Source organism: Rousettus aegyptiacus, unplaced genomic scaffold (assembly GCF_014176215.1).
Source record: "Rousettus aegyptiacus isolate mRouAeg1 unplaced genomic scaffold, mRouAeg1.p scaffold_m13_p_15, whole genome shotgun sequence".
Lineage (NCBI taxonomy): Eukaryota > Metazoa > Chordata > Mammalia > Chiroptera > Pteropodidae > Rousettus > Rousettus aegyptiacus.
In genome coordinates, this window is record NW_023416290.1 from 33,614,103 (window position 1) to 33,640,713 (window position 26,611).

At 36.4% G+C, this 26,611-nt stretch overlaps 1 protein-coding gene and 1 non-coding gene across 5 annotated transcripts in view; both read left to right on the plus strand.

Annotated features, from left to right (window-relative positions):
- Nucleotides 1-26,611, plus strand: part of SPAG1 (sperm associated antigen 1) — a 58,476-nt gene that overhangs the window by 11,701 nt on the left and 20,164 nt on the right. For 2 of the 4 annotated variants that reach the window (XM_036232901.1, XM_036232898.1), the window contains exons 4-13: nucleotides 854-979; nucleotides 3,791-3,855; nucleotides 4,364-4,473; nucleotides 5,072-5,177; nucleotides 7,705-7,835; nucleotides 8,558-8,664; nucleotides 10,136-10,295; nucleotides 19,500-19,889; nucleotides 20,254-20,353; nucleotides 25,742-25,894. In XM_036232901.1, the coding sequence (XP_036088794.1) occupies nucleotides 854-979; nucleotides 3,791-3,855; nucleotides 4,364-4,473; nucleotides 5,072-5,177; nucleotides 7,705-7,835; nucleotides 8,558-8,664; nucleotides 10,136-10,295; nucleotides 19,500-19,889; nucleotides 20,254-20,353; nucleotides 25,742-25,894 (1,448 nt within the window). The remainder of the gene's footprint in view (nucleotides 1-853; nucleotides 980-3,790; nucleotides 3,856-4,363; nucleotides 4,474-5,071; nucleotides 5,178-7,704; nucleotides 7,836-8,557; nucleotides 8,665-10,135; nucleotides 10,296-19,499; nucleotides 19,890-20,253; nucleotides 20,354-25,741; nucleotides 25,895-26,611) is intronic. The other 2 variants (XM_036232900.1, XM_036232899.1) reach the window with 2 other exon arrangements.
- On the plus strand, nucleotides 26,265-26,383 carry LOC118612353. The gene has a single exon (XR_004954806.1). It is a non-coding gene; the product is annotated as a 5S ribosomal RNA (ribosomal RNA).

Sequence of the window (26,611 nt, forward strand, 5' to 3'; positions counted from 1 at the left end):
TCATCTCCCTTTCTTTCATGATTTCCTCACCCTTTCTCCCTTGTTCCCCATTCTCTCTCCCTTCCTTTCCTCCTCCATAGTTCCTTCTCTTCTTTTACCTTTCTTCCCTTACTGTTTTTCTTTTTCTCTTCCTGTTTCTCCTGTTGACCTCTCTTTCATCCTCCCTGCCTCCTATAGAGATAGGATAGATAATATAGTTTATTGCTGTATCCCAATGCCTATTTTAAGAATGTCTCACAAAAATTAGACCCTCATTATATGAATTCTATAATAAATAATAAAATTTCACAGATAATAAAAAAAAATCTCTTATTCAGTTTTTTTTCTGGCACCTGTGACAATTCAGTTTAATAAACATTATTGTGAACCTATTGAGTGCCAAAAACTACGCTATGTTGTTGAATTATAAAGATGAGATTACAACATTGGCTCTACCCTCAAGGAGTTTCCAGTATGGTGATAGAGATGAGCAATAAATAGATGATTTTAAATCTTTATGCTAATACATGGAAGAGGAGCATTTTTAGCCCAACCCAGAAGTTTAGGGAAAGCTTGCTAGAAGGGATGATGAATAAGACCTTACAAGATAAATAAAAGTAGGAAGGGCAACAACAGTATGAATATACTTAACAATACTGTGACTTAAAAATGATCAAGCTGGTCAATTTTATGTTATCTGTATTGCCCCCCCCCAAAAAAAATAGGAAGGGTGTTCTAAGTAGAGAATGGCTTGATCAAACTGTCACCTAAAAAATTGACCCATGAGAAATTTTGATGCTATGTAGTATTTTCTCTTGCCTGGTTAACTATTTGAAACTGTATATTTACCTTTATTTTTTTCCCTTCTTCTCAGAGTTGGGTATCAGAAATTAAAAAAGAAGAAAATAAAATACACTATCATGAAACTGAAACATTTCCAGCAATGAAAGAAAATTTGCCTCCCGTTCGTGGCTCAGACAGCTGTCTTCGTGTTGCCAAAGTAGGGCTTTTTGGTGTGGGGTGTGGGTGGCAGGGAAAGAAGGTTGTTGTTGGTTGTTAAGAGAGTATCTCAGTTTAATCGGTGTAGCCAAAATGCGATGTCCTTTAGGAAAGCTGGGGATCTTTTTAAGCTGGTCATGTGCCATTACCTTCTTGAGTAGGCTGTATTTCATCACTTGGAAATCAAAATGAAATAGCCTTTTCCTTTGAAGACTTGCGTTTACTGCCTTTCCTTGCTTTTTTCTTTTGCTGTTCTGTCTCTTCTATTCTGACCAGTTTTGATGAGCATTTAAGATCCAATTCAGTGTGCGAGAATTTCAGGGAATAATTTTATGTATCCAGTAGAAGCAGAGAGGAAATAAGTTCATTACATAACTAACTGTAAATTTAAAGTATTAAACAGATACTTTCAAGCAGTTATAAATGTCTTTCCTTTGTTAAGTGTATGTTTGTTTTCCCCCTTATCCCCAAACCCTTTATGATTATTTCTCTATGGTTGATCCCTATTTTGTCATGTAGACCTCTCCTTTTTAACCCATGGGTTCTATAGAGAAAGGACCTTCTGCAGTTCCAGGTCCATTTATTTAACTTTAAGTCAAAACTGAGCTTCTTGGCATCCACCAGACCATGATATTACATAACTTAGCTCTTGCGTCCTGGACACTGGGGGTCTCTGGGCTTTCACGTGTATCACACAATTCCATTCACTCTGCCCTACTTTTTCTTTTTTTTAACTTTCATTTCAGAAAGGTTGGCTACCCTAGTCTCTTCATTCTGGGCTAACTTATTCTTGTTATTCTCATTTCCTCCTTGAATCCTCAATTTTATTAAAAAATAAAATCCATTGCCTCATCACTCTACCCTCTGAAAATTTACCTTCCTGGATCTTTTTACTCCCCATTAGGAATTACTCAGGTAACTGAGGTGTACAGTGTTTTTGTTGTTGTTGTCGTTGTTGTTTTGGGTTTTTTTTTTTTGCCAGTGATAAGGATGCTACTATCTATAATCAACGAATTTATATTTATTGAACACCTATTATGTACTAATTCTGTATCCAGAAAGTATAACGATGAATAAGACTTGGTCTCTGCCCTCAAGGAGCTTATAGTCCAGTGAGGTAGACATAGTGGTTCTCAAAGCATGGTCTGTGGACTCTGGTCATCCCAGAGATCCTTCCAGGGGGTCCAGGAAGTCAATACTATTTTGACAACTAATGCTAATGCTCTGTCTTTTTCATAGTGTTGATTTACCTCAGCACAAATAAAGGCAGTGGTGCCAAACTGTACTTGTAGCCATTGTTTTCTCGACTGCTCTACACTCACAGTAATACATTCCAACTTAACATAAAAATATCTTAGATGAAATACTAAAACTTATTTTGTTAAATCTTGAATCTTAGGACATGCGTTTTTAACATTCTGTGTGACAAAATGGGAAGTATGCAGAAAGCATACGTGAAGTGAAATATGAATGTTATCTCCAGAAAAACACTTGGATGATTAAGTTGCCGGCTTTAAATAGCCACTTTTTCCTGGAATAATGTATATGCAGAAGAGCGACTGACAAACTGGTTATCAAGACTTGGGTTTTTGGCAGACACTGTATTGCATATGAATGGAGTAGGCTTGCCACTTCATGGAAAACATCTGACGGTGTTTTTTGCCAGTGATAAAACCTGAGCTTTCAAGTACAGTTGACAGTATTTCATTTCTCTTGTGGCTCTTGAATGTAAGCCACATTGTGACAAAATAATTTTCCTTTAAGGAGGATACTTAAAGACTTTTCTGATGAACTCCATGAAGACATGAACAAATATGATTTTTTAATTGTATAATGAAATGTTTGACTGGTAGGTCTGCATAACTCCAGATGACCAATGCACGATGTTACAAAACTGCATGGGTAAATGACCCATTCAAAATGGTTTCAGATTATGACTAACCTTTAAGAAACCATCTAAGGAATTATCTGTGAGCATAATGGCTATTGTTGCTTTCTTCTCATTCCCTTCTGATGCAGTTGGCATAAGACATGTAGGTTGGGCTACTTAATAGTCCCAAGTTGGAGCGCAGACAAGGAAGGGCACATGACCCAAGCTAACCAATCACAGTACTTCCCAGAGATTTCTCTAACTAAAGATGAAGAGAAGAGTCACTCTCCTTTTCCTTTCTGATTGGGAAGCCTGTGAGGTTATAACCCCAAGATGTTTGTGACCATGTTTGCTACTACTTGGAAAAAACAAGTAGCCAGAAGGGAAAATGAAATTAGTAGGCAAAGAGAAGCAGAGACTAGAGACTGTGGGGAAAGAGAGGGAGTGCTGGAGAGAGACCATATGAATCCTTTACCTAGCAACACATCTGCCCTATCATCAGTTTGGTTACATAAGCTAATGATTTATTCTTTTTAAATAGAATTAGTTCAAGTTGAGTGTCTGACATTGCAAACAAACCAGCTTTGACAAATACAGCAAAGTAGTTATTTCTACATAAAAGAAAGAATGATAATTCAGTACTTTTTAAAATTATAATATAATCACTAATAATCACCTTTCACACGTGCATTTTTAAATTTTATATATGTACTTAAAATTCTATAGATTTCTCCCAAAATAAACTATAAATGTTAAGTCCTTTTAAAGCCTACTATGTATTATGTTAATAATTTTAATACTGGGGTTGTTATGACTTCAAGGTTACCTATTTTTCTTATCCTTTCAATTTGTGTATCTTAATCCAATGCTTCACATTGCATTTATAGTAAAACCTGCTAATCTTATATTCGATGTCTCATAAATATGATTTAATTATTTCAGGAAAAATGTTCTAAAAGTAGACCAGCTAAAAAGAAAATGCCAAGGGATTATGCAGAGTGGGATAAGTATGTTTTATATTTCTTTACTTAAAATTTGTCACTGAAAACTTCTCTACTATAAAATACTGTAATAACTTCTTAATTACTGTGAACCTGAATATATTAAGAATACCAACGTACTTCAATAGAATACTAAGAATATATGGTCACTCTTGATCTTGTTTTTCCATTAAATAAAAATCCTCTACAAAAATATTCTTTTGTTTATAAGAGCAACCAACCAAAAATAACTAATGTAATCCTTATACCAATCCAAAATAAAAAAAAGACACAAATTTTAAATTGAGGTAAATTTGCCACATTTTAATTACAAAGTTCTGAAGAGTGTAGACCTGATTAAGTTCTCACTAAATTTCATGGTTTCTAAGAGAGACTCCAGATAACATATAATACAAACCTATTTTGCATTTTTGGACTATGTGTTTAAAGGCAGAGTAATACGAATATAAGAATATCAATAACAAATTTTATTTTCTCACTTGTACTTTTTTCAGTTTTTATTCTTTCTTTTAAGATTTGACGTGGAAAAGGAATGTTCAAAAATTGATGAAGATTACAAAGAAAAAACTGTAATAAACAATAAGTCACATTTGTCTAAAATTGAAACTAGACTAGACACAACAGGTAATTGGGGAAAAATAAGAATAATTTAGTAGTCTTTATATTTTTTTCACTTTTAATAAAAGCTGTCAAACAAGAAGACATTCTCTTAAAGTGCTGCAAATTTCCATTATAAGATAATGGATTTTCTCCACAAGTTGACCACTTCTAACAAATTCAAATCTATCCTTCGACTAATTAATTTTATATCAGTAATAGTTTTACTATTTAAATTTAGTAAGACTTAAAAATATAAACCTATTTTTTACTGTAATTTATTTGTTTTTCATTCCTCTTTTGAATCCTTTTTTCTTCAAATTTCTCACGTTTTTTCTTTTTTCTTTAAAACAAAAAGATAGCACAGTTTGGTTCCATTTGAAGTCCATAGATGTATAGCACCTTTGAGGTGAAACAAAACCAATCATAAAAACCTAAATCATTAAAAATTGTGAATGATTAAAAAAAAGAACAGAATCATTCTTAAACTTAGGAAAACTTTCATTTTTAAAACTTTATTTTGTAATTTTCTACTGTTAAAATAAGCATTCTTGGATTTAAAATTTTTTTTTTTTAATTTTATTAAATTAGATTTTAGCTTACAGCAGGTAACATTCATTTCTAGGTTTAACTGGGAAGGAAAAGGATTTTCTTGCTACTCATGAAAAGGAAAAAGGAAATGAGGCTTTTAACTCAGGAGATTATGAAGAGGCTGTGAAGTATTATACAAGGTGAGCAGATTTTTGTTGTGGTTTAAATTTGCCATTAAAAACATGACAATATTTAAATTTAATTGTTGAAATGATATAAACAAGCCAAACAATTTATATCAGAATCACTCAAGATATATTTGTGGTTTATTATAAATTCACTTGTGTTTGCCTTGTTTTTGTTTTTTCAGTACTTTCCCTAAAGTTTCCACCCACTCCCACTTTTGACAGAAGTTCATCTAAAAGGAACTGATAGAAAGTCCAAAAAGCATAGAGGTTAAGAAGTCAGACGGCCCAGATCTGCTCCCGGTGCCTATGGTTCTACCTCCACCACAGGGCCTTTATACATGCTGGATCCTCTAACTAAAATACTCTTCTCTCCTCTCATTATCTGTTAATTCTGACTTGTCCTTCAGATCTCAGCTCATGCCTCACTTCTTTGGAGAAGTCTTCTGTGACATCCCAGACTCGGTTAAATCTTCACTTTAATACATCCCACCACCACCGCCCCTCCTCACCAACTGATAGGCTCTTATAGTAATCTTATCTTTCTTTTATAGCACTTGGTGGATGTACAATTTAAGTTTGTGTGATTTGATACTAACTGGACTGTAAGCTCTGTAAGAGGAGATCCTACTTGTTGTTTTATACCATTGTATCCCCAGCAAAGTACCTGGTTCACAGCGGGTATTCAGTAAAACTTGTATAAACTTTTGAAGCTCGAAAAAATAAAGTTCCTTAAATGCCGTTATAGACAAACTGTGCTTATAGAATCACTAATCCACTTGTGGAAGGAAGATTTTTTTTCAATGTTGTTTGTATCTCTAGAGAAGTTTTTCTTGGACTGTTTAAGTGAACGTGCAAGGTAAAGAGGATATTTATGGATCAGTCATGTCAGTTCTGACATTGTTTTTTTTCTTGTAGATTTCTACCGATGGAGAATGGCTTATCTATTACAGGGGACAAAATTTTTCTTGTGTTCTTTTGAGAAATCAAGGAGTTGTAGAATTAAAGCAGCATAGTGTGATGGTTAAGGGAACTCACACTGCCACATTCTTCCTTTGGGCAGATTCTTCCTCTCTTTTGCCTCAGTTTTCTCACTGTGATGGGCTATACTAGTGCCTACCTCAGCACAGCTGTGAGGATCAAATCGAACATGCCAAAAGTCAAGTCAAGATAACATGGTGATAAAGGTGTAGACTCTTTGGGTTTGAATCCTGACTCTTCCCTCTACAAGCTTGTGGCCTTGGGCGCATTACCTAACCTTTCAGTCGCATCTATTTTCTCATCTGCAAAATGGGGAGAGCGGTGATACCGCCTTTCTGGATTGTAGTGAGGATTAGATGAGTTTAGTGTCTAGTGCGTGGCATATGGGAGACACTCAGGATCTGGTACTCTTATTATTTATTCTTACATAAATTTTCCATGTCTGATATCTACCCAACCATGTAACTTCATTATGATCTTAGTAAATTGATGCTTTTTATGACTTTCCATTTTCATCTTCTATTTCTCTTTTGGATTTAGAAAAGTCAGTGTACTGATACCCTTATCTTTCTCCTATGTTTATGCATAGGCTATTTCACAGCATTCCAAATCAACTTTTTGAGCAACAGTCAGATATGTTTTAGTTTTTATTTTTATTATTTTGCACTCATACCCTTAATCTAACAAAATTTGCTCTCTGAAAGTCTGTGTTCTTTATTCCTCTGTTTTCTTAAATTTGTTTGATTAAATTATGATCATTTCCTTAAGATTAAATCTGCTTTTAGATTACAACCTAACTTGTATCTGTTAACACAATAACAATTTAATTAAAGGATATTAGTTGTGGTTGGTTGCTTCATTTTTTTTGCACTCGGGGATTGTCCCTACCATGTGAAAAAAAAAGTTTTCGATATATGATGTGAACTAAACTTTTTTAGGAGCTCTATGGTAGTTACATTCCATGTTACCTCTAAAGCTTGAGTCAACTTTAAACTTCTTAACTAGTTATTTTAGCATCTGTCTAATGTTGATTTCGTATGTTTATAGAATTATATCTTATTATTTTTGATGATGCTGGCTATATTAGTTTACTGGGGCTACCATAACAAAGTACCACAGAATGGATGGCTTAAAGAACAGAACTTTCTTTACTCACAGTTGTGGAGGCTGGAAGTGTGAGGTCAAGGTGTCAGCAAGGTTGGATTCTTTTGAGGCCTCTCTTCCTGATTTATAAATGGTTATCTTCTCTCTGCATCTTCAAGCAGGCTTTTGTCTGTGTGTGTCTGTATTCTAATCTCTTCCTATAAGGACACCAGTTACTGGATTAATGTCCACCTACATGACCGCATTTTAAGTTAATCACATGTTTAAAGATACCATCTCCAAATATAGTTACATTCTGAGGTACTGAGGGTTAGGACTGTACCGTATGAAGTTTAGGGGGCACAATTCTGCCTATAACACAGGATATGACTGTTTCACTTACAGCTTTAGCTGAGTCTCTCCATCTTCTTTTATTTCCCACTGGCCTACCTGTTGCCAATGAGTGTCTCGTTTATAGGAGCCTATCAGTGCTTCCCACCGTAGCGGCCTATAACAACCGAGCTCAAGCAGAACTCAAACTACAGAACTGGAACAGTGCTTTTCAGGATTGTGAAAAGGTCTTGGAGTTAGAACCTGGAAACTTAAAGGGTAAAGAATATTTATAAAATGCTTTTAATTTATAGCAGGATCCACTCTTATTTGCCCTAAAAATATTTCAAATAAATTAAAATTTCTACATGCGAACCATTACCTTCATAAAATTACTTTTAACTTCATGTTTAACTTGGAATTTAAGTTTCTGTTTATTTGCATTGAGGTAGTCAATAATCTCAGAAGACTGAATAAAATATATATGTGTTTTTGAAGAAATATCTCAAGCTTGCATTTAACTGGAGTTTTTTCTTTCATTTTTTTTTTTTTTGGAAAATACATATTAGATTTACCATCTTAATCATTTTTAAGTGCACAGTTCAGTGGTATTAACTACATTCATACTGTTGTACAGTCATTACAGTGATGATTATAAGGAAGAAACATTTTTGTTCAGTGAAAAGCTTCCCAATACTGCAGTACAGTGTGGTGCCTCTGAAAGGTTGAGGTTTGGAGTCTCTGTTTTTGCAGGAGCTGGCAGGGCCTGGGCTGTTACAGGGCCAGATGGTTGGAGGGGGCAGTTGTCTGAGGCAGCTTCTTCTCTTTACCTCAGTATCATTTTCTTTGTGTTCAACAATATGAAAATGGGTGTAGTTAAGCTCTGCACAACTGCATCCTAATCTGTTCTGTGCTACTTATATTCTTCCACTTGAGAAATATGTTATAACCATAATACCATAATGATAAAAAATGTATCTTTCATTTTGATAAATTCCCAGCTCTTCTACGCCGTGCTACTACCTATAAACATCAAAACAAGCTCCAGGAAGCTATTGAAGATTTGCGTAAAGTACTGGATGTTGAACCTGATAATGAGTTAGCCAAAGTAAGTACAGAAAGTGATTCCTCATGAAATTCTATCGCTTACTATTTCTGTATTTATATTTACCTTGATGCATACATGATGTTGAGGATTAGGTCACAGCTTTAAAAAGCAGGTATATCCCAGACACCCCAAAGTATTTATATCTATTTGAAATGGAAGAAAGTAATGCTTTTCTTTGAGCTAATGTCAGTTTATTATACAAAGTAGTATAGAAGTTTCCTAGGTAAGATTAGGTATGAACTTGATGGCCACGAAAAAGTGTTTCTTTCTCTGTAACTTGCATGGTAAGATTGCATCATCGACACAGCAGACTGACTCAGATATGCACTTAGGAGTATCTGCTTTAAGGCCTAAAGAGTGGAGGTAAGTGTTGAGAACTAGGAAGGTCTGAGATTTTATCCTACTTGCAAATTAACAAGAAGAATATACAAGACTAGAAGAATACACAGGACTCCTGGGTCAAATTCATGGCATGGCAAGCCAATGAGCTTCAAGTTCGCCTCAATTTCCCTGGCCCTCAGGTCTCATGGGGGTGGGGCAGAATGGCCCAGATAGATGCTGCACTATGCTGAAAAGCAACACAAACTTTTCTGAAAGGTGATTTAAGTACATTGCATCAAAGATCTTAAAAAATGCATATTCTTTAGTATCTTAATTTCTAGATTTATAACCCAAGTTACAGCTGAGAAATCCCAAATTTATGAAACCCCCATCTTTCATGATGGGATGGAAGCAAACCTGTCTCGATCTAAGAGGGAAACATCTTTATTTTACTGGAGAGCAAAGAAAACATGTTCTCTCCTCTGAAGGGAAATACTCTTATTTTCCAAGGCTGTTCTCAATACAAACATCCTTAAAAAGATAGTTTAGAACAAAGGCTGTTTAATTCCTTTGCTCACAGTGAGAAATTGTGAGAAACTCATGGAGAACTGTCTCCAACAATAAGTTGTTAATGTTTCCATGTACACCTGTTGTGTTATCTGTCGCACTTTCTCTGAGGGGCAGCTGACATCCCTTGTGTATCAGCTGCATTTGGCAAGTCAGCATTTCAGTGGATTAGATTTAGGGTAGAGCTTTTTTCCCCATAGTATTTCCTTGTTATTATGTTATATTTAGTGTGTGTGTGTGCGCGCGCGCGCACGTGTGTGTGTGTGTGTGTGTGTGTGTGTAAACATATCTAGGAAGATAATCATCATCAGAATAGCAATAGCGTTACTTGAGTAGCAGTATTTCAGATAATTTTTCTTTCTTTTTCATACTTGTTATGTTTTAAGTTTTTTATAACTGACATGTAGGATTATAATCAGACAAAACAATGAATGTGTTTGAAAAAAAAACAGGCCACCATAAAAAGACTTATCTTAGTTATCTTTATTCAGTTTCTGATAGTTTCATACTCTTACCTGAAAGAATGTGTTATTTTTTTTTATTAAATGAGAACATTTTCTTTAATATGGTGATTATGTTGCAGAAAACTTTGTCAGAGGTTGAAAGAGATCTGAAAAATTCTGAACCTGCATCTAAGACCCAAACGAAAGGGAAAAGGATGGTTATTCAGGAAGTAGAAAACTCAGAAGATGAAGATGGAAAGGACAGTGGAAGAAAACATGAAGATAGCAATGAAGATAAAAGTAAAACTTCTTTTCTCTTTTGGTTATGCAAAAAACTATCTTTTTATATGATGAGCTATCTCAAATTTTGTATTTGTACAGAAATTCTTAGTCTGTCAAGCTTTTCCTAGCTTTATCTTATAAATTCACAATTAAGTTTTTTCTTAATCTTTTTCTTAATGTAGCTCTTTTTCTTTTTCCTTTTCTTTGTTGAAGTATAATTGACATATAACTATATTAGTTTCAGGTATATATCCTAATGATTGATATTTGTATATGTTGTAAAAAGATCACCACAATATGCCTAGTTAACATAACTCATCTTTTTCTTAATACAATCTCCCAAACCCATTTTTATTCTTAAACTGACACTTTTCTAGTGCTCAATTTAATTCCTGATTATCACCTTTAAATGCAAATGTCTATGTCTTTGTAGTACCAACCATTTGCAAGTTAACCTTAAATGTCTCGCTTAGATGATTGTTTTATATACAGCTATTGGATGCAAACAAATGTCTTAGCTTCAAGGGGGTATATACCTATATGAATGCATTGTTCCTAGAAAATTGCTATGTGTGTGCTCAAAAAGATTTTTTAATATGCAATTTCCCTTTTAATAATTTACAAAAAAAGAATCTAGATTTGATAAAGCTTAATATATATCATATAAAACAATGAAAGTTACATCAGCTTCAAGGGGAAAGATCTGCCTGTTGTTTGACCAGGAGGGGAAAAATTTTTCTCCCTTCTTGAGAGCCCTTAGCAACCAAGGGGAAATACCAGTTTTGAAAATTAAATTATTCATGGGTAAAAATCAACTTTAAGAAATTCAACAGAATATTTTAATTTTGAGAGAAATATAAAATGATCAATTCAACTTAAATAAAGAACAAGAAGTGTAAGTTTTTATTTTTTAAATGACAATAAATATAATGTAAAATATATACCTCAGGTTAAAGTATGATCAGTTAAGCTGGAATAAAGACAAAGGGACAGAAAAGAAGAAATGTAAGAGAGGAGGACACAAGTATAAGAGCATGAGAGAGATGGGAAAGGAAGACAGAGCATCAAAATGATAAAAAAGGGAGAGATTAAGGTAAAAAGTTTTTCACCTTACAGCCAGATTTTAAGTAAGCGCTTTCAGCAAATGTTCTTAGTGTTTATATTTAGCTTAGGGTAATTAGCCACATGTCTTACAATGAAAGGAAATCATTTAAAATCTTACATGAAATAAGATGTAGTATAAACTATATCAGTTGCTACTATTTTAAAATTATCTTAAAATTTTATGTATGGCAAAAATATACTTTTTTGGTATATAGTTTTAACATGTATATAATTTCATGTAACTACCACAACAATCAGTATACAAAACAACTCCATCATGCCAAAAAACTCCTTTTTGCTCTCTTTTTAGCCAAACCCTTCCCTCATCCAACTCTTGGTAACCATTAATCTGCTCTCTGTTTCTATAGTTTTACCTTTTCCAGAATGTCATATGCCATAAAAGGAATCAGAGTATGCAACTCTTTGAGACTAGCTCGCTTCACTTAGCATACTGTCACTGACATTCATTCATATAGTTGCGTGTATCTGTGGTTCATTCCTTTTTAATGCTGACTAGATTTCCTTATGTGAATATACTGCAGTTTGTTTATTCCTGCTCTTGTTAAAGGAGATTCAGGGTGTTTCCAGCATTTGGTATTTATGAATAGAGCTGCTATTAACATTCTCCCATAGGTTTTGGGTAAACATACCATCTCTGGGTCACATGGTTGGTATGTGTATGTTTAACTTTAAAAAACATTTCCAAACTGTTTTTTCAGATGGCTGTACAATTTTTTTCTTCCCACTGGCAACATATAAGGGTTCTAGTTCTTTATCATTCTTGCCAGCGTTTGGTATTGTCAGTCTTATTATTTTATTTTAATTTTAGCCATTTTATTAGGTGTATAGTGGTCTCATGGTTTTAATTTGCATTTTACTAATGGTAAATGATGTTAAACATTTTTTCATGTGCTTATTTGGCATCTCTGTGTCATTTTTGGTGAAATATCTGTTCAGTTTATACCACCAGTTTTTTAAATTGGGTGGTGGTTTTCATACTGTTGAGTTTTGAGAGTTCTTTACATATTTTTGGTATAAGTCCTTTGTTAGATATGATCTTTACAAATATTTTCCCATTTGTAGCTTATTTTTTCATTCTTAATATTACCTTTCACTGAAAAAAGTTCTTCGAGTAGAGTGAGATCAAAATTTTTAAATGGACTGTGCTTTTGATGTTATATCTAAGATGCTTTGCCTAACCCAAAATTATGAGGATTTTTCTCCCTTTTTAAAAAATGTTTCATAGTTCTGTTTAATATTTAGATATATTTCCGTTCTGAGTTAATTTTTTAATTGAGATATAATTGACATTATATTAGTTTGAGGTGTACAAAACAATGATTCAATATTTGTATGTAATCTTGTTGTAGTAATCATTTTGCAATATATATATGTATTAAATTATCACATTGTACATCTTAAACTTAACTTATGCAATAAATATGTCAATCTCAATAAAGTGGTGTGGTGGGGAGGATATTAAAAGGCCCTCCTCACAAGTAGAAATGAACAAACAGGAAAAATCTAATCACTAAAAAAAATCAGTAGAACTATTTCGATGAATAGAAATCTGAGTTGGGATTGTTGCAGAGTCAGGGTCGTTGGTTGTAATATCATTTGACAGAGAGATACGATGTTCCTCCCTCAGGTGAGTCTCATAGAGATGCAACAGTTCCAGTCAGGTCTCCAGGCAGCCAGGAGCTTTACAAGAACCATTACTGATTCTGTCATTCATGCCCCCATATTTATTTTTTAAATTAGGGAATATACAAAAATATGTAAGATTCAGAAAACAAAAATGTCTTGATAGGAAGAATATAAATTTTACAACAAGCTAGTTCCCTTTTATCAGGAAAGCAAGTCAAGATTAAGTGGAATGAATGGTCGGAAGCCCAGAAGTAGTCCTTTTAAGATGAAAGGAAATCGTTAGAACTATTTTATGCTCACTTCTACCAAGTTCCATTGTTAGATGACATGTAAAAAGTGGTTCTAGAGCCTTGGAAAAGACTGGAGAAATCTAAGTTGCTATTAGGAAAGTAATGTTACAACCAAGAGGGAGATTATCAAATTGGAATCTTTATGTGTGGTTTCCCATCCCACCACATTCCAAGAAAGAATTTTTAGTCATTATGGGGTATGATGCAAGGAGCCCTGAAGACCATGAAAAAATACGGCAATTAGTATTTTGTGACTTTAGCTGATAATGCTGCTCCTCTGGGAGTTCCACTTGGGTTGGCCAGGCCCAGTTCATCCAGACTGAGGTATGACATTGGTTTATATAGCGTACAAATGGATTTAACTTAATAAGTGGTGATTATTGAGCACCTACTCTGTGTTAGGTCTTAAGATAAGAAAATTGATAGGCTTTCTTCACCTGTTCTTCTAAAGACTAGTGATGAAGAAATACCTGCCTGTTTGTCAGACTTATTAGATCTGGGAATTTGAATTTGTGGGCTTTCTTGGAAACTCCCCATCTATTCGTAGAGATGCATTTCCTTCCCTCATAGAGAGCATTTCCTTCCCTGTAGAGAGCATTTAGAATCGGCCATCATCTTACAACTGTAGCTGTTAGAAACTTTGGTATTTAGTCTATGTCCTTACAGAGTCTGTGAGAAGTAATCAGAGGAAAGTAATCATCTTGCCTCCCTTGTGCTGTTGCTTATTCCCATTTAAAAATGAAATATGAGAAAATTAAACAGTTACTAACAGAAGAATGAAATATAGATAAATATTTCTCTTGACCTAGAATTGGTGGGATCAGGAGGGTAGAAGAGTGGGGTTTTCAGAGTTAAAATAGACAAATCATAAAGAAAAAGTTAATGATTTTGATTAGTAAAAATGAAAAACCTGTGCAAGTCAGATGCCATAAAACAAATTAAAAGGCAAATGATAAATTAGGAAAAATGGCAAGAGGTTGATAACCTTGTAATACGAAGAGCTTTTATAAAACAACAAGAAAAAGTTAAAGATCTCCGTACCAAAATGAACAAAGCACATGAACAGATAAATCACTAATGAAGAAATTAAATGATCAATATATTTTGTATTGTTAATAAAAAGTGAAAATTAAGTATTCTTTTTTTCTCCCATTAAATTGTCCAGGATGGGGGGAAATAAGAGTATTCTTTGCTGTCAAGGGTAAGGTAAAAACACTCTTTTTATAAGTTAAGATATAATTTATATGTCATAAAATACAACATTTTCTAATTCAGTGGATTTTAATATATTTAAAAAGTTGTACAACCATCACCACTAACTCCAGAACATTTTTATAATCACAAAAAGAAATCCCATATCTATTAGCAATAGCTCCCATTTCTCCTCCCTGGCTTTCTAGCTTATGGATTTGCCCAATCTGAATATTTCATATATATGGAGTTATACAATATGTGGCCATTTGTGTATGGCTGCTTTCACTAAGCATGGTATTTTCAAGGTTCACCCATATTGCAGCATGCAGCACTTCATTCCTTTTTATGGACAAGTAATATTTCATTGCATAGATAATACACCACATTTTCTTTTTCCATTCATCAATTGGTAGACATGTAGGTTGTTTCCACTTTTTGGCTATTATGAATATTGCTGCTATGAATATTCATGTACAAGTGTGTGTGTGTGTGTGTGCGCGCGTGTGCGTGTGTGTGTGTACATTTTTAATTTTCTTGGGTATATACCTATATGGCAACTGTTTAACTCCTTGAAGAACTGCCAGGCTGTTTTCCAAAGTGGCCACAGCATTTTACATACCTACCAGCAATATATGAGGATTTTAATTTTTCCACAATCTTGTACACACTTATTGTAGTTTGCCTTTTTGATTATAGCTATCCTAGTATGTATGAAGTGGTAACTCCTTATGGTTTTGATTTGCATTTCCCTAATAACTTTTATGTTGACCACCTTTTCATGTGTTTATTAGACATTTGTAGATCTTATTTGGAGAGATGTCTATTCGGCTCCTTTGCACATTTTACAATTAGATTGTCTTTTTATTATTGCATCGTAAGTGTTTTTTATATATTCTGGATACATACAAGACCCTTGTCAGATATGATTTGCATATAATTTCTTCCACTCTGTGGGTTATCTTTTACCTTCTTGATAATATCCTTTGATGTACAAAAGTTTTTAATTTTGATGAAGTCCAATTTATCTATTTTTCTTTTGTGCTTGGGCCTTTGGTGTCATATAAAAATCCATTGTTAAATCCAAGGTCATGTAGGTTTATCCTTATGTTTTCTTGTCAGAGTTTTATTGTTTAGCTCATATACCTAGGTCATTGATTTATTTTGATTGATTAAAGTAGGAAGGAGTCCATCTTAGCTGTTTTTTTTTAAGCACATGGAGATCCAGTTGTCCCGGTACCATTTGTTAAAGAGACTATTCTTTCTCCATTAAATGGACTTGACATCTTTGTCAAAAAATCAATTGGCCATAGATGTATAGGTTTACTTCTGGCCTCTCTATTCTGTTCCACTGGTCTATATGACCATCCTTATGCCAGCACCACTGTTTTGATTACTGTAGCTTTTAGTAAGTTTCAAGTCTTGATTTTGTTCTTCTCTTTCAGTTATTTTGGCTATTCTGGACCCCTTGTAATTCCACATGAATTTGAGGATCAGCTTTTCTATTTCTCCAAAAAAGGCTCTGGAATATTGATAGGGATTATATTGAATTTGTAGATCACTTTGGGTAGTATTAATATTTTACAACATTGTCTTCCTATCTTTCCTTTATTTAATTTCTGTCAGTAGTTTTGTAATTTTAAGTGTATAAGTCCTTTACCTTCTTGTTAAATTTATTCCTAAATATTTTATTCCTTTGGATGATGTTGTAAATGGAATTGTCATTGTAATTTCTTTTTTGGATTGTTTATTGCTTGTGTGTAGAAACAACTGATCTTGTACCTTGAAACTTTGCTGAATTTGCTTATTAGCTTTAGTAGTGGGGTGTGTGTGTATGTGTATATTCTTTAGAAATATATACATAATATATATAATTTTTATATTTCATAATTATAATTACATTCCACATATTTACATATGTATTTAATTATACATTATAATATGCAATAATATATAATTATATTATTGCATATTATATATATAATTCTAAAAAATCTATATAGTATATCATCTATAAAGAGATAGTTTTGCTTCTTCCTTTACAATGTGAATGCCTTTTATTTCTTTCTCTTGACTAACTGATCAGGTTACAACTTCCAGTAAAATGTTGAGTAGCTCTGGTGAAAAGGACATTCTTGTCTTGTTCCTGATCTTCAGGGGAAAGCTTTCAGAATTTCACCATTGAGTATGATGTTAGCTGTGAGTTTTTCATAAAGTTACTTTATTATGTTGAGAAATTTCATTCACATTCCTAGTTTTCTGAGTGTTTTTATCATGAGATTGTGTTAGATTTTGTTAAATTCCTTTTCAGTGTTAGTTATGATCACATGGTTTTCCCCTTGTTCTATTAATGTGTTTTGTTTCATAGATTATCTACTGTTGAACTATTCTTTCATTCCTGAGATAAGTCCCACTTGGTCATGGTGTATAATCCTTTTAACACAATATTGCTATTGTATTTGGTTTGCTTGTATTTTATTGAGGATTTTTGCATTTACCCACTACACAAACAACGCCACCCAAGGCTACTAAAGTTCTTGTCAACTTTAGATCTAAAGGTTCTCTTTAGTTGTTAATGACACTGGCCATTACTTCCTTTGAGATTTAAATGTTATTATTGATGCCTTTCATCTTGGTTTCTGAGGCAGTATGCCCTCCTGGGTTTTCTCTCATTTGCAGGTACTCCTCCACCTCCATTTGAGAGCTTCCTCTGAACATCCTTTAAGTGTTGGTATTTCTCAGGAATCCTTTGGAAGATCTGAGTGACCTAATCCACATCCAAACTTCATGATCCTTTATAAGACAACAACTCCTAAGTCAGTGTCCCTAGATAAGGTCACTCCTCTGATCTACATTTGGAACCACCTCCTGAACAGCTCCTCTGGAATGTCCTACAGGTAGTGCAATACCCAACAGGACTCACAAGACTTTCATGTTCTGGCCTTTGTTTACCTTTGCAGGGACTGGAAAAATTGTTCAGGGAATTTTTGATCTTAAGAAAAGAAGTACAGCTTTGCATTCAGTTCAGTTCATTTGCATCCCAGTAATACTGGGATTTCTAGCTCTCTGCGCTTGAACAAATTCCTTAGCTACTTCCTTGTGTCTCTGTTGTCTCCTTTGTAAAGTGATAATACTTGGTGTGAAGACGAATAAGATGACCCATATTAAATTCTAAATAAACTGCAGTTATTTAGTAATAGTATTGGTTGAACACGAAGGGATAACATAAAAGGTAATGCACAATAATACTAAGTTGTCTGTTGTTTCTCCTGATACTTGTACTTCCGTTTCTATGCTGGGTGGGGACTTGAGTAGCAGATACCAGATGAGGAAGAGTGGAGCCTTGCTCTAATAAGCATCTTGGGTCCAATCTGCGGATTTATCACAAAAACAAGATCTTTTTATTTTAATAATTAAGCCCCTTTGGGTTAGTGATCCAAAATTGGACGTTATTTTGCTGTATAGAAAACTGTATTTGTTAGTGTGTTTTTAAACTCAACTCTGGCCTTAAGGTGACCGTCCACCAATATTCACTTAAATACTTGTCAAGGTTTTCCATTCCCCCTGTCTTTATGCTTCAAATCCTGGCTTTACCATTCATGAAACAGAATAGACAATATATCTATTAAAAATCAGATTAGAATTTGTTAAAAGAGAAATCTTGGAAGTCACTGTATTTAAGTGCTTTTTAGCGGTGCTTTGGAGCTGGTAAAAACAAAATTCAACCAAGTAAATTTGAAGATCTAAATGGCTTTATTATGCAATATGTGAATTGGGCAGCATCTCATCTAGCAACTAGAAGAGCGCTTCAAGGAGTTGTACCATTGGAAGGTTTTTATAGGCAGAAAGAGGGTGAGACTAAGAAGTTAAAAGTCACCTTCCCTTAGGGGAAGGCAGGTGGTCTTATCAGGCAGATTTTCATAAGAAGCAGGGGTAAGGGCGCTCTTAGAGAAAGAAAAGAATAAGTTAATTTTGGACAGTGACATTTTTCTCTCTATAGGGGAAGAGAACAGAAGAGTTTCGATCACGCAGATTGCTTTTTCTTTTTGGGGGGCGGCGGGCATGGAGAAGGGCACACATGATAGACTACTGGTGCTTGACCAAAAAATTCTATGCTGGTTGATTAAGATTATGTTTCTGGGAGAGATTGAAACTGCAATTAAGTCTAGGTTTGGTATGATGGACTTTTAGCACAAGCGATGCCGTTTTGGGCCTGTGGGTTTTTTTCTTTAACAAAACAATAAATTGCTTAAAGTATCAATAAGACACCCATCAACGAAATATTTATATCATTTTATATTTAAAAATAGATTCAATACTCAATTATTAAGGCTATGATTTATACCTTTCAATCAAGATCAAAGGAATTTTAAAGGATAAATACGGCATTGTAATGGAAAATTTGCCGTCCTCTTGAGACTCACTTTAAAAACTGCGTGCCTATTTCATGCGATTTCTTGGCTAAATTTACTTTAAAATGACTTAGAAATCACTTGGACTTCATTTTTCTTTCAAATGAACTTTTTTTCCCAGTCCTTCAACTTAAGGGCACCCTAACTTTGGGTGCAATTATTGTATTCAAGTTTTAGGAACCTCGTTCATTTGTAAATTGTAAGCGGAAGAAAAGTGGGTATTTTTAAGTTCTACCTCCACTCGTATGCTTTTGATGCAGAGAATGATTTTAAAGTGCCGGTTTTCAGGTTCACAACCCGGTCAGCGTTAGAAGAGTTGGTTACAGGCCGGCCTCAGTGCACAGCCCAGGAGGCGCCCGGGGCTGGGGAGCCGGCGGCCTCGGGCAAACCCTGCCGGCGGGCATGCACCGGGGAGGCCCGCGCGCGCGACTCCGCCCGAGGGGCGGCGCTCGCCCGGCTGCCCGCGGCCCGCCCCCGCGAGCGCCCGCGCCGCGCCTCTGCGCCCGGCACCCCCGCGGCCGCCGCGGTAGTTTCGCCTGGTGATGCAAACACTCACTTCCCGCATCCACTTCCCACAGGGGCCGCGGAGCCGGCGGAGGCCGCGCGCGCCGAGGAGCCGCGCGCCATGGGCAACATCCAGAAGAAGCTGACGGGCAAAAGTGAGGACGGCAAGAGGCCGGAGAGGGGCGCGTCGCGCCGGGGCCGGGCGCCGGGGGCCGGCGCGGACAAACGGGGCCGCCCGCGGGCCCTGGCGACGGCCGGCGGGGCCAACGGGCTCCCGCGCGGCGGGCGGGGCGCCGGGGACCCCGCCGCGGCAGACGCCTCCCCGGGGCCCCGCGCGCCGCCGCCCGCCCCCGCCGCCGGCCCCGCCGGCCTTAAGAGCCAAGGCAACGAGTTGTTCAAAAGCGGGCAGTTCGCCGAGGCGGCGCTCAAGTACTCGGCCGCGGTAGCGCAGCTGGAGCCAGCAGGTAGGCGAGCTGCGCCCCGCGGGGTCCCCGGATCCCCGGGCTGTGGCTCACGGGACCCAGAGGGGCCACCTCCTGAATGACAGGCACTTAGTCTGTACATTCCTTCCTGGTGACCGAGGGGTGTGTGACGGGTTCTGCGCGAGCAGCCTACCTTGGAATGCGTAGCATGTGCCCAGGCGAGACGGGTTTGTCCGCTCGCGGGCTTTCCCCCTTGGCCATTGCAGCACACACGGCTCCTCGGAACTCTGCGTTATTAGCAGGATGTCGGGCTGCAGTGCCGCTGGAGATCTCAGTCGTCTTGAAATTCTGGTGAACTTGATTTTGCTAATGGATTTTAACTGTATTTAATTAAATGTGATTTTAGGAAGTGGAAGTGCGGACGATCTAAGTATCTTATATTCAAATAGAGCAGCATGTTACCTAAAGGAAGGAAACTGCAGTGGCTGCATTCAAGATTGTAACAGGTAAACTGCTGTTTTCATGTTTGTCAAGAGATTATTTCAGCGTGCTGAATACAGTATTTACTGTCGTCCTAGGTTTTCTGCATGAATTTTAATTTTTTAAGGTAGTTGTAAGGTATGTTAACTAGTACAAAAAAGTCAAATTCATTTTCACGTGTAAAGATATAGAAGATTGTGCAAACTTTCCATTTCCACTGCTACCACTCTAATTCATGCTCTTTCTATATCAGTCCTAGACCACTAGAGAAGTCTATAACTACTCTTTCTGCCTCTTCCAATCCAGTGTGACATCAGAATAATTTTTCCTGAAGCACTGTTTTGTTCAGATTGTTTCAAACAGGTGTTTACTAACTCAGTATTGTCTTCCAGATAATTATAAATTCCTGTCACCTTGTTGCCCCCAAAACAAGCTTTCTGCTCCCATGTGGTCCACTGTAATATGCTCTGCATGCCTTTACTTCTGAACTCCCTGCTCAGCTGCCCCCTCCGCTCGCCTGCCTGGTCACCTTCAGACTCCTTCATCTTCACATCTATAGTACTTGTACTGTCATTGTGTCATCTACTGCACTGGATTTTAAGTTCTGTGAGATCAGGAACCATGTTTTATACAACTTTGCATCTCAAGCACAGTAGTCACTCATGGTACTCAACCATTTATTTACATGCTGAGATAGAGGAACATATTTACACATGAATAATAAGTATTGTTTTCTTTTACCATTAAGTAATAAGCCTGCTTCAGGAGTCCTTTGGAAAGAAGCTACTATTAGTGCATCTAAAAACTAAAAGTCATTATGTCCTGGTTTGACCTCCACAATCCTGGTTTACTCCTTTTGTCTGGTATAATTATTAGTATCACACCCTTTTCACTCTCAGAAGCCAGAAGCCCTAGTTTGGGCAATAACTTCTGTGGACACCCTAATTATAAAGCAAACAACTAATTTTTTTCATTGGTGGTATCAGTTTATTGATATGTGTTAAACTTGGTAGGATCTGTGCCTACAGTTTAAAAAGAGGGTCTTGAGGCACTCGGATTTTTTGCCAATTTTACACCTTTGCATTTTAAGTAAACGTTTGTGTTCGCTCTGCCCAACTTTAGACCCCATCCACTATTGTGCCAGCTCACACTATCCAATTGTTACAGTTTCAGGATTTTGAGTTGGTCAAAGTCAAGTTGGTAACATGAAGTCTGCCACGGTTAGAGTACTGATACTGTAAAAATTGGCAAATGCCTCATCAGGGATTTTATTCCCAGGAAAGCCAGATGGTAAACATTTACCCTCACCTAAGTAGCCAACAAGACTCTGGATTTGCAGAGCATCAGACATGTTGTGATTGACAGCCAAGAACCTCTGAGAGCTAAACAAATAATAATACTTTTTCTCCCAGTGTCTAAGTTCTTCTAGCTGGGCTAATCAAATTAACAGAGACAGATCAATAAGAGAAAATGAAATTTTAATATATGTGCATGGAGAATTCACATAAGCATGAAAATTCCAAAGACAGGTAAAATTGGGTATATATGTTACTTTGGGTAAAAGAGAAGGCAGGGAATGGAATTGTAGATTTCAAAAGTGAGAGGAACACACATGGCAGGTAAATATTTGGTAGGCAACCAAGAAACTATGAGATACAGGTAGGGAGGGATTTGGTAAACAGGATCCTGCTTGAAGCCTGACTGTCTACCATACTTATTTCAGATTAGACTAAGGTGAATATGTTAATATTTCTTTCCTAGAGCAGGTTTTTCTATCTGAATCTCCTGTATAAGAAAAGGGGGAGAGTCAAAGGTTCTTTCTGAGTCTTTTGTTTCTTAATAACCAACTTAAAAATCAGTATCCCAACAGGTATAGTTTTTTGAGTGGCAAAACTTTGGTTCTCTTCAAACTTTCAGTTCAGGTGTCTATGGCTAATACGTTACCCTTTGTCTTTGGTCTTCCCGCAGTGTTCAGGATTCTATTTAAAAACCAGGACCTCCAAGAGCTAATGTAAAAGTGGACTCATTTTGTCCTTAAGTGAGATCATTTCAGGTGGCATTTTCTTGCTAACACTCCTATTTCAGTGAAGACCCAGGAGAAAATTAAAGATGGCTTTGGCCACGGTGTCCAAGGAGGCTAGAATGGAGGTTTGTCTTGAGATGGCCTGCTGGGGAGGGGGTGTCCTTAGGTAAGAGTTGTGTTCTAGGCCAAGTACTAGTACTCACCTCCATAGAGAGTGACCTAATTAGTTGTTTTTTTTACCTGGCATATGGGTGCCAGCATGAGAGGAGTAGGATAGGATGATTTTACTCCAAAGCAGCTCTTCTCAAACTCATTTTAATGCCAGAAAAACCATGATTTGCTATTGCGAACATGTTGAAATAGGGGTGTATTTAAATTTGTATGAGCTAGGAATCATTTATTAGCAGAAATATGACTATTTTCACTTCAAAAGATTGCATACATTTTAAAGGAAGCCTATTTTTTAACTTTTCAGTTAATTATCTCTGCTCTTTGGAGAATTGTTTTGTGTATGACCCTTTAGTACAATATAAGTGATAGCAGTAGTCAAACACTGAAAATGAAAAACTCATGGCAAAATTTGAAAGGGGGGGGAACCTATAAAAATAACTTTTATGCATTTTGGGGGAAAAGTATTTGATTTTAAGTATATCGACTCTTTAGGTCTACTCTGAAGCACTTCCTCTGAGATGTTTTCCCAGGGGCACATGGAAAGAATTACTGTTGTGAGTGTAAGGAGTGTTTAAGGAGCTCAAGGGGCTCTAGATGCTGGCCCTCTCCTCGCTTCTATTTTAGGCTTCCAGGTGAAACATGAAATGGGGTTATGATGCCTAAGCAAATGTTTAAAAGCTTAATTCTATAAATTCTTTTCTGGTTCTTATAATTGTTTATGAGCTAAAAAAAAAAAAAAACTTTTCATCCATTAGAGCAGGTGTCTACAACCCCTGGTCTGCAGACGGGTACCAAGCAAAAGGTGAGTGGCAGGTGAGAGAGGGAAGCTTCATCTCTGTTTGCAGCCACCCCAGGGTTAGCATCACTGCCTCAGCTCCACTTCAGATCATTAGGCATTAGATTCTCATAGATAGGAGCAACGGTCCCTGGTGCCAAAAAGGTTGGGGACTGTTGTGTTAGAGAACTTTTTTGGGTTATCTAAACCGCACCAAATATCTTTCAGTGGCTTTCCACTGAGAATATTTTGATAGGCCCCATTACAAATGAATGATGCCTAATAATTCCCTATTTTGCTCATCTTTGCTACTCTCTGACAGCTGAAATTAGAAGACTGTTCAGGGTCATAACTGTGTGAACTTGAATAGTTAAGCTTTTGTAAATTCTGGTTTAAAAGTTCTCTGTGTTTTTATGAATGGATGCTTTTTTTTCCCCCTTTTTTCTTTTGTGGAATTTCCATTTATAAGCCCATATTTATTTTCAGGATTGTGGTTAAAGAGAAAAACACCTTGCATTTACTAGGCTGAGGAGGGCTAAATATTAGTAGTCTGCCATGACAAAGTAACTGAGCTAAAGCCGACTCAATGTGCTAAAAATTAAATGCATCATTTCACTCAATTTTAGATTCTGCACCTATCTCTGGTCCATCTTGAGTGGATTAATAGTATCTGGGTTTTGGAAGTCTGCGGTGGAAGGGGGATAGTCCTGTGGCTGTTCGTGTTGTTAATAGCCCATAAACATTAAACTAAGCTAGATTTAAGTCATTGGTGCAGATGATAGATTCTGGTGCCCAGAGATCTGTTTTCTAGTGTTTAGGTGTTTTTACTTGATTTTATTTTTATTTTTTATATAACTTATTGGTTACAAAAGTAATACATATCTATTATAGAAAAAAATGTAAAACCCAGTACAACACAAAAAAGAGATTAAAATCACCCATAATCCTAACACCTAGGCAGAGCAAATTGGTTCTTTTTCAGAGAAATGAAGCTAATTAGGCTTAATGACATTTCTAGAACAACTGTGGTATCGACTCCAGGAACACACCCACATGTGCAGTTCAGTGTCTGTACACTGGAGAATTGTGAAGGTGTGCGAGTGGCCGATGACTCTGAGTTTCTTTATTTGTAGTGTTTTCATATATGTTTGTGGTAGAAAGAATGCAGGCCCTTAAGAGTGCCTCTGTGGCCCTGGTGTGGATCTAGGCCCTGGGAATGTAGTGGTGCTCCAGACAGGCAATGTTCTTGCCTTCCCGAAGCTTAAATTCGAAAGAACTGACATGTGGGCAGATTGTTCCATTTGTCTCTCCATTTCTTTACCTGCAAAGGGAACATAATACTTACTTTGCAGGCTTGTTGTGAGTTTGGATGAGGTCTGCAGTCACTAGCAAGTAGCAGATGTTCAGTCAGAACACTATAGACAATAGACAGCAGATCTCCAGTAATTTGGGGGGAAAAATAAAGCAGTCCTTGCTCATGCTTTCCCTGAAGCAAGTTAAGTAGCTGACATGCACACTGGTTGTCACATAAGAATTAGCCAGAAGAGCAAACCTGCAGTCCCCAACGTGGACGGCCTGGTGCATACTTTTTAGTGGTTTATACAGGAAGTAGGCTCTTCATAGGATCTGTTCACGGAGTCCAGAGATATTTACAGTTTTAGTTAATTTTATGAAAACTGAGACTACAGAAGTTTAATTTATAAATACAATCTTAATTATATGTTTTATTTCAGAATATAATGAAGTATATTAAGTAGTGGAGTAGATTTAAACCATTACTTCAGACAAAACCAAGGAACGTAACCTTGAAATTATCTCTAGTGATATTGGAAATACTTCATAGGCTAAAAAGTGAAAGATGAAAGTTCATGACTTTCTTCCTTGATTCCCGCTGGTCTAGTTTTGAAGCTCTTTGGCAGAAGTAAATCTTAATAAACCGTATTAGGTTTTAGATGGCTGATTTTCAAACAGTAATGCAAATTTTTGTGGTTCTGTGCTAAGATACCTTATTAAATACATATGTGCCAATAAAAACTTTCCTTTTAATTTGTCAGTTAACAAGAATCAGCTGAAAGCCTATTTTGTGCCTGGTGCCATAGTGGGCTTTGTTAGGGTGCAAGGTGGGGGGGGGGTGTATTGGGGGTGAGGGTACAGGGGGCTGTGAGGGTGTTGGGGTGAGGGTGGTGGGTGAGGCACACTGCCTGCTGCCAGGGAGCTCAGGCTCAGTGGGGGAAAGAGAGCTTTGGTACTCGTTTAAAAGGAAGTAGCCATAGATTTGATTGCTTTGCCATTCTGGATTTATCTTTCTGGTATGTTGCCGGGTTCCCAAGATGAATTATCAGGTAGGTGTGTATTTGAGAGTCCTGTTTTACAGTATACATTCAGTTAGTGTAAGTTAAAGAGTAATTTTCAAAACAAATGATGTAATATTTTTGTCGTCTTTAGGGCTTTGGAACTTCATCCATTCTCAATCAAACCTCTTCTTCGACGAGCAATGGCCTATGAAACGTTAGAGCAGTATCAGAAAGCTTATGTGGATTATAAAACGGTGTTGCAAATAGACTGCGGAATCCAGATAGCAAATGACAGTATTAACAGGTAACCTGATCTGAGGCAGCTACCTCCGAGGTCTAGATGTTTTATAATGTAATTTGATTTTTTTTCTTTCCCTCCTTTAAGAAGGACATCAAAGTACAGATGTGCTCTCAGTTATTTACGTGAATGACTGCCCCTTTTTTAAAAAACTGGAACTATGATACATTTAATTTAATTGGGAAAGTAAACTGAGTCATAGAACAATAAGAAGCACTATAACAACCAAGAACAGTCCCATGAAAGTTTTGGACTATTTCTTTGTTTTTAACAGGGCCTTTAAAAATATTCATATTTTTGTCATAATCAACATATCACTTTATATTGCATTTTTGTTTTTAGACTGTTTTATAACATATTTAATAAATACAAATGAGTCTCCGGCCATGCTACCCTGAATGAGCCTGATCTCATCTGATCTCAGAAGCTAAGCAGGGTTGGGCCTGGTTAGTACTTGGATGGGAGACCACCTAGGAAGACCAGGTGCTGTAGGCAAAACATAGATGCATACAAATGAACATTAAGAAGTACAAATGAATAAGATGTTAATAATAAAATGAAGAATTTGTACCCAATTTTCTACTTAAATAGAATATTATAAATTCCTTCATTAATTCAAGATGACAGTTATTCTCAATTTTGTGTTCATATATACCCTTGCTTTACCATCATTTAAAAAATTTTTCATATATCACATGTTTTGTGATATGAAAATTTGATTAA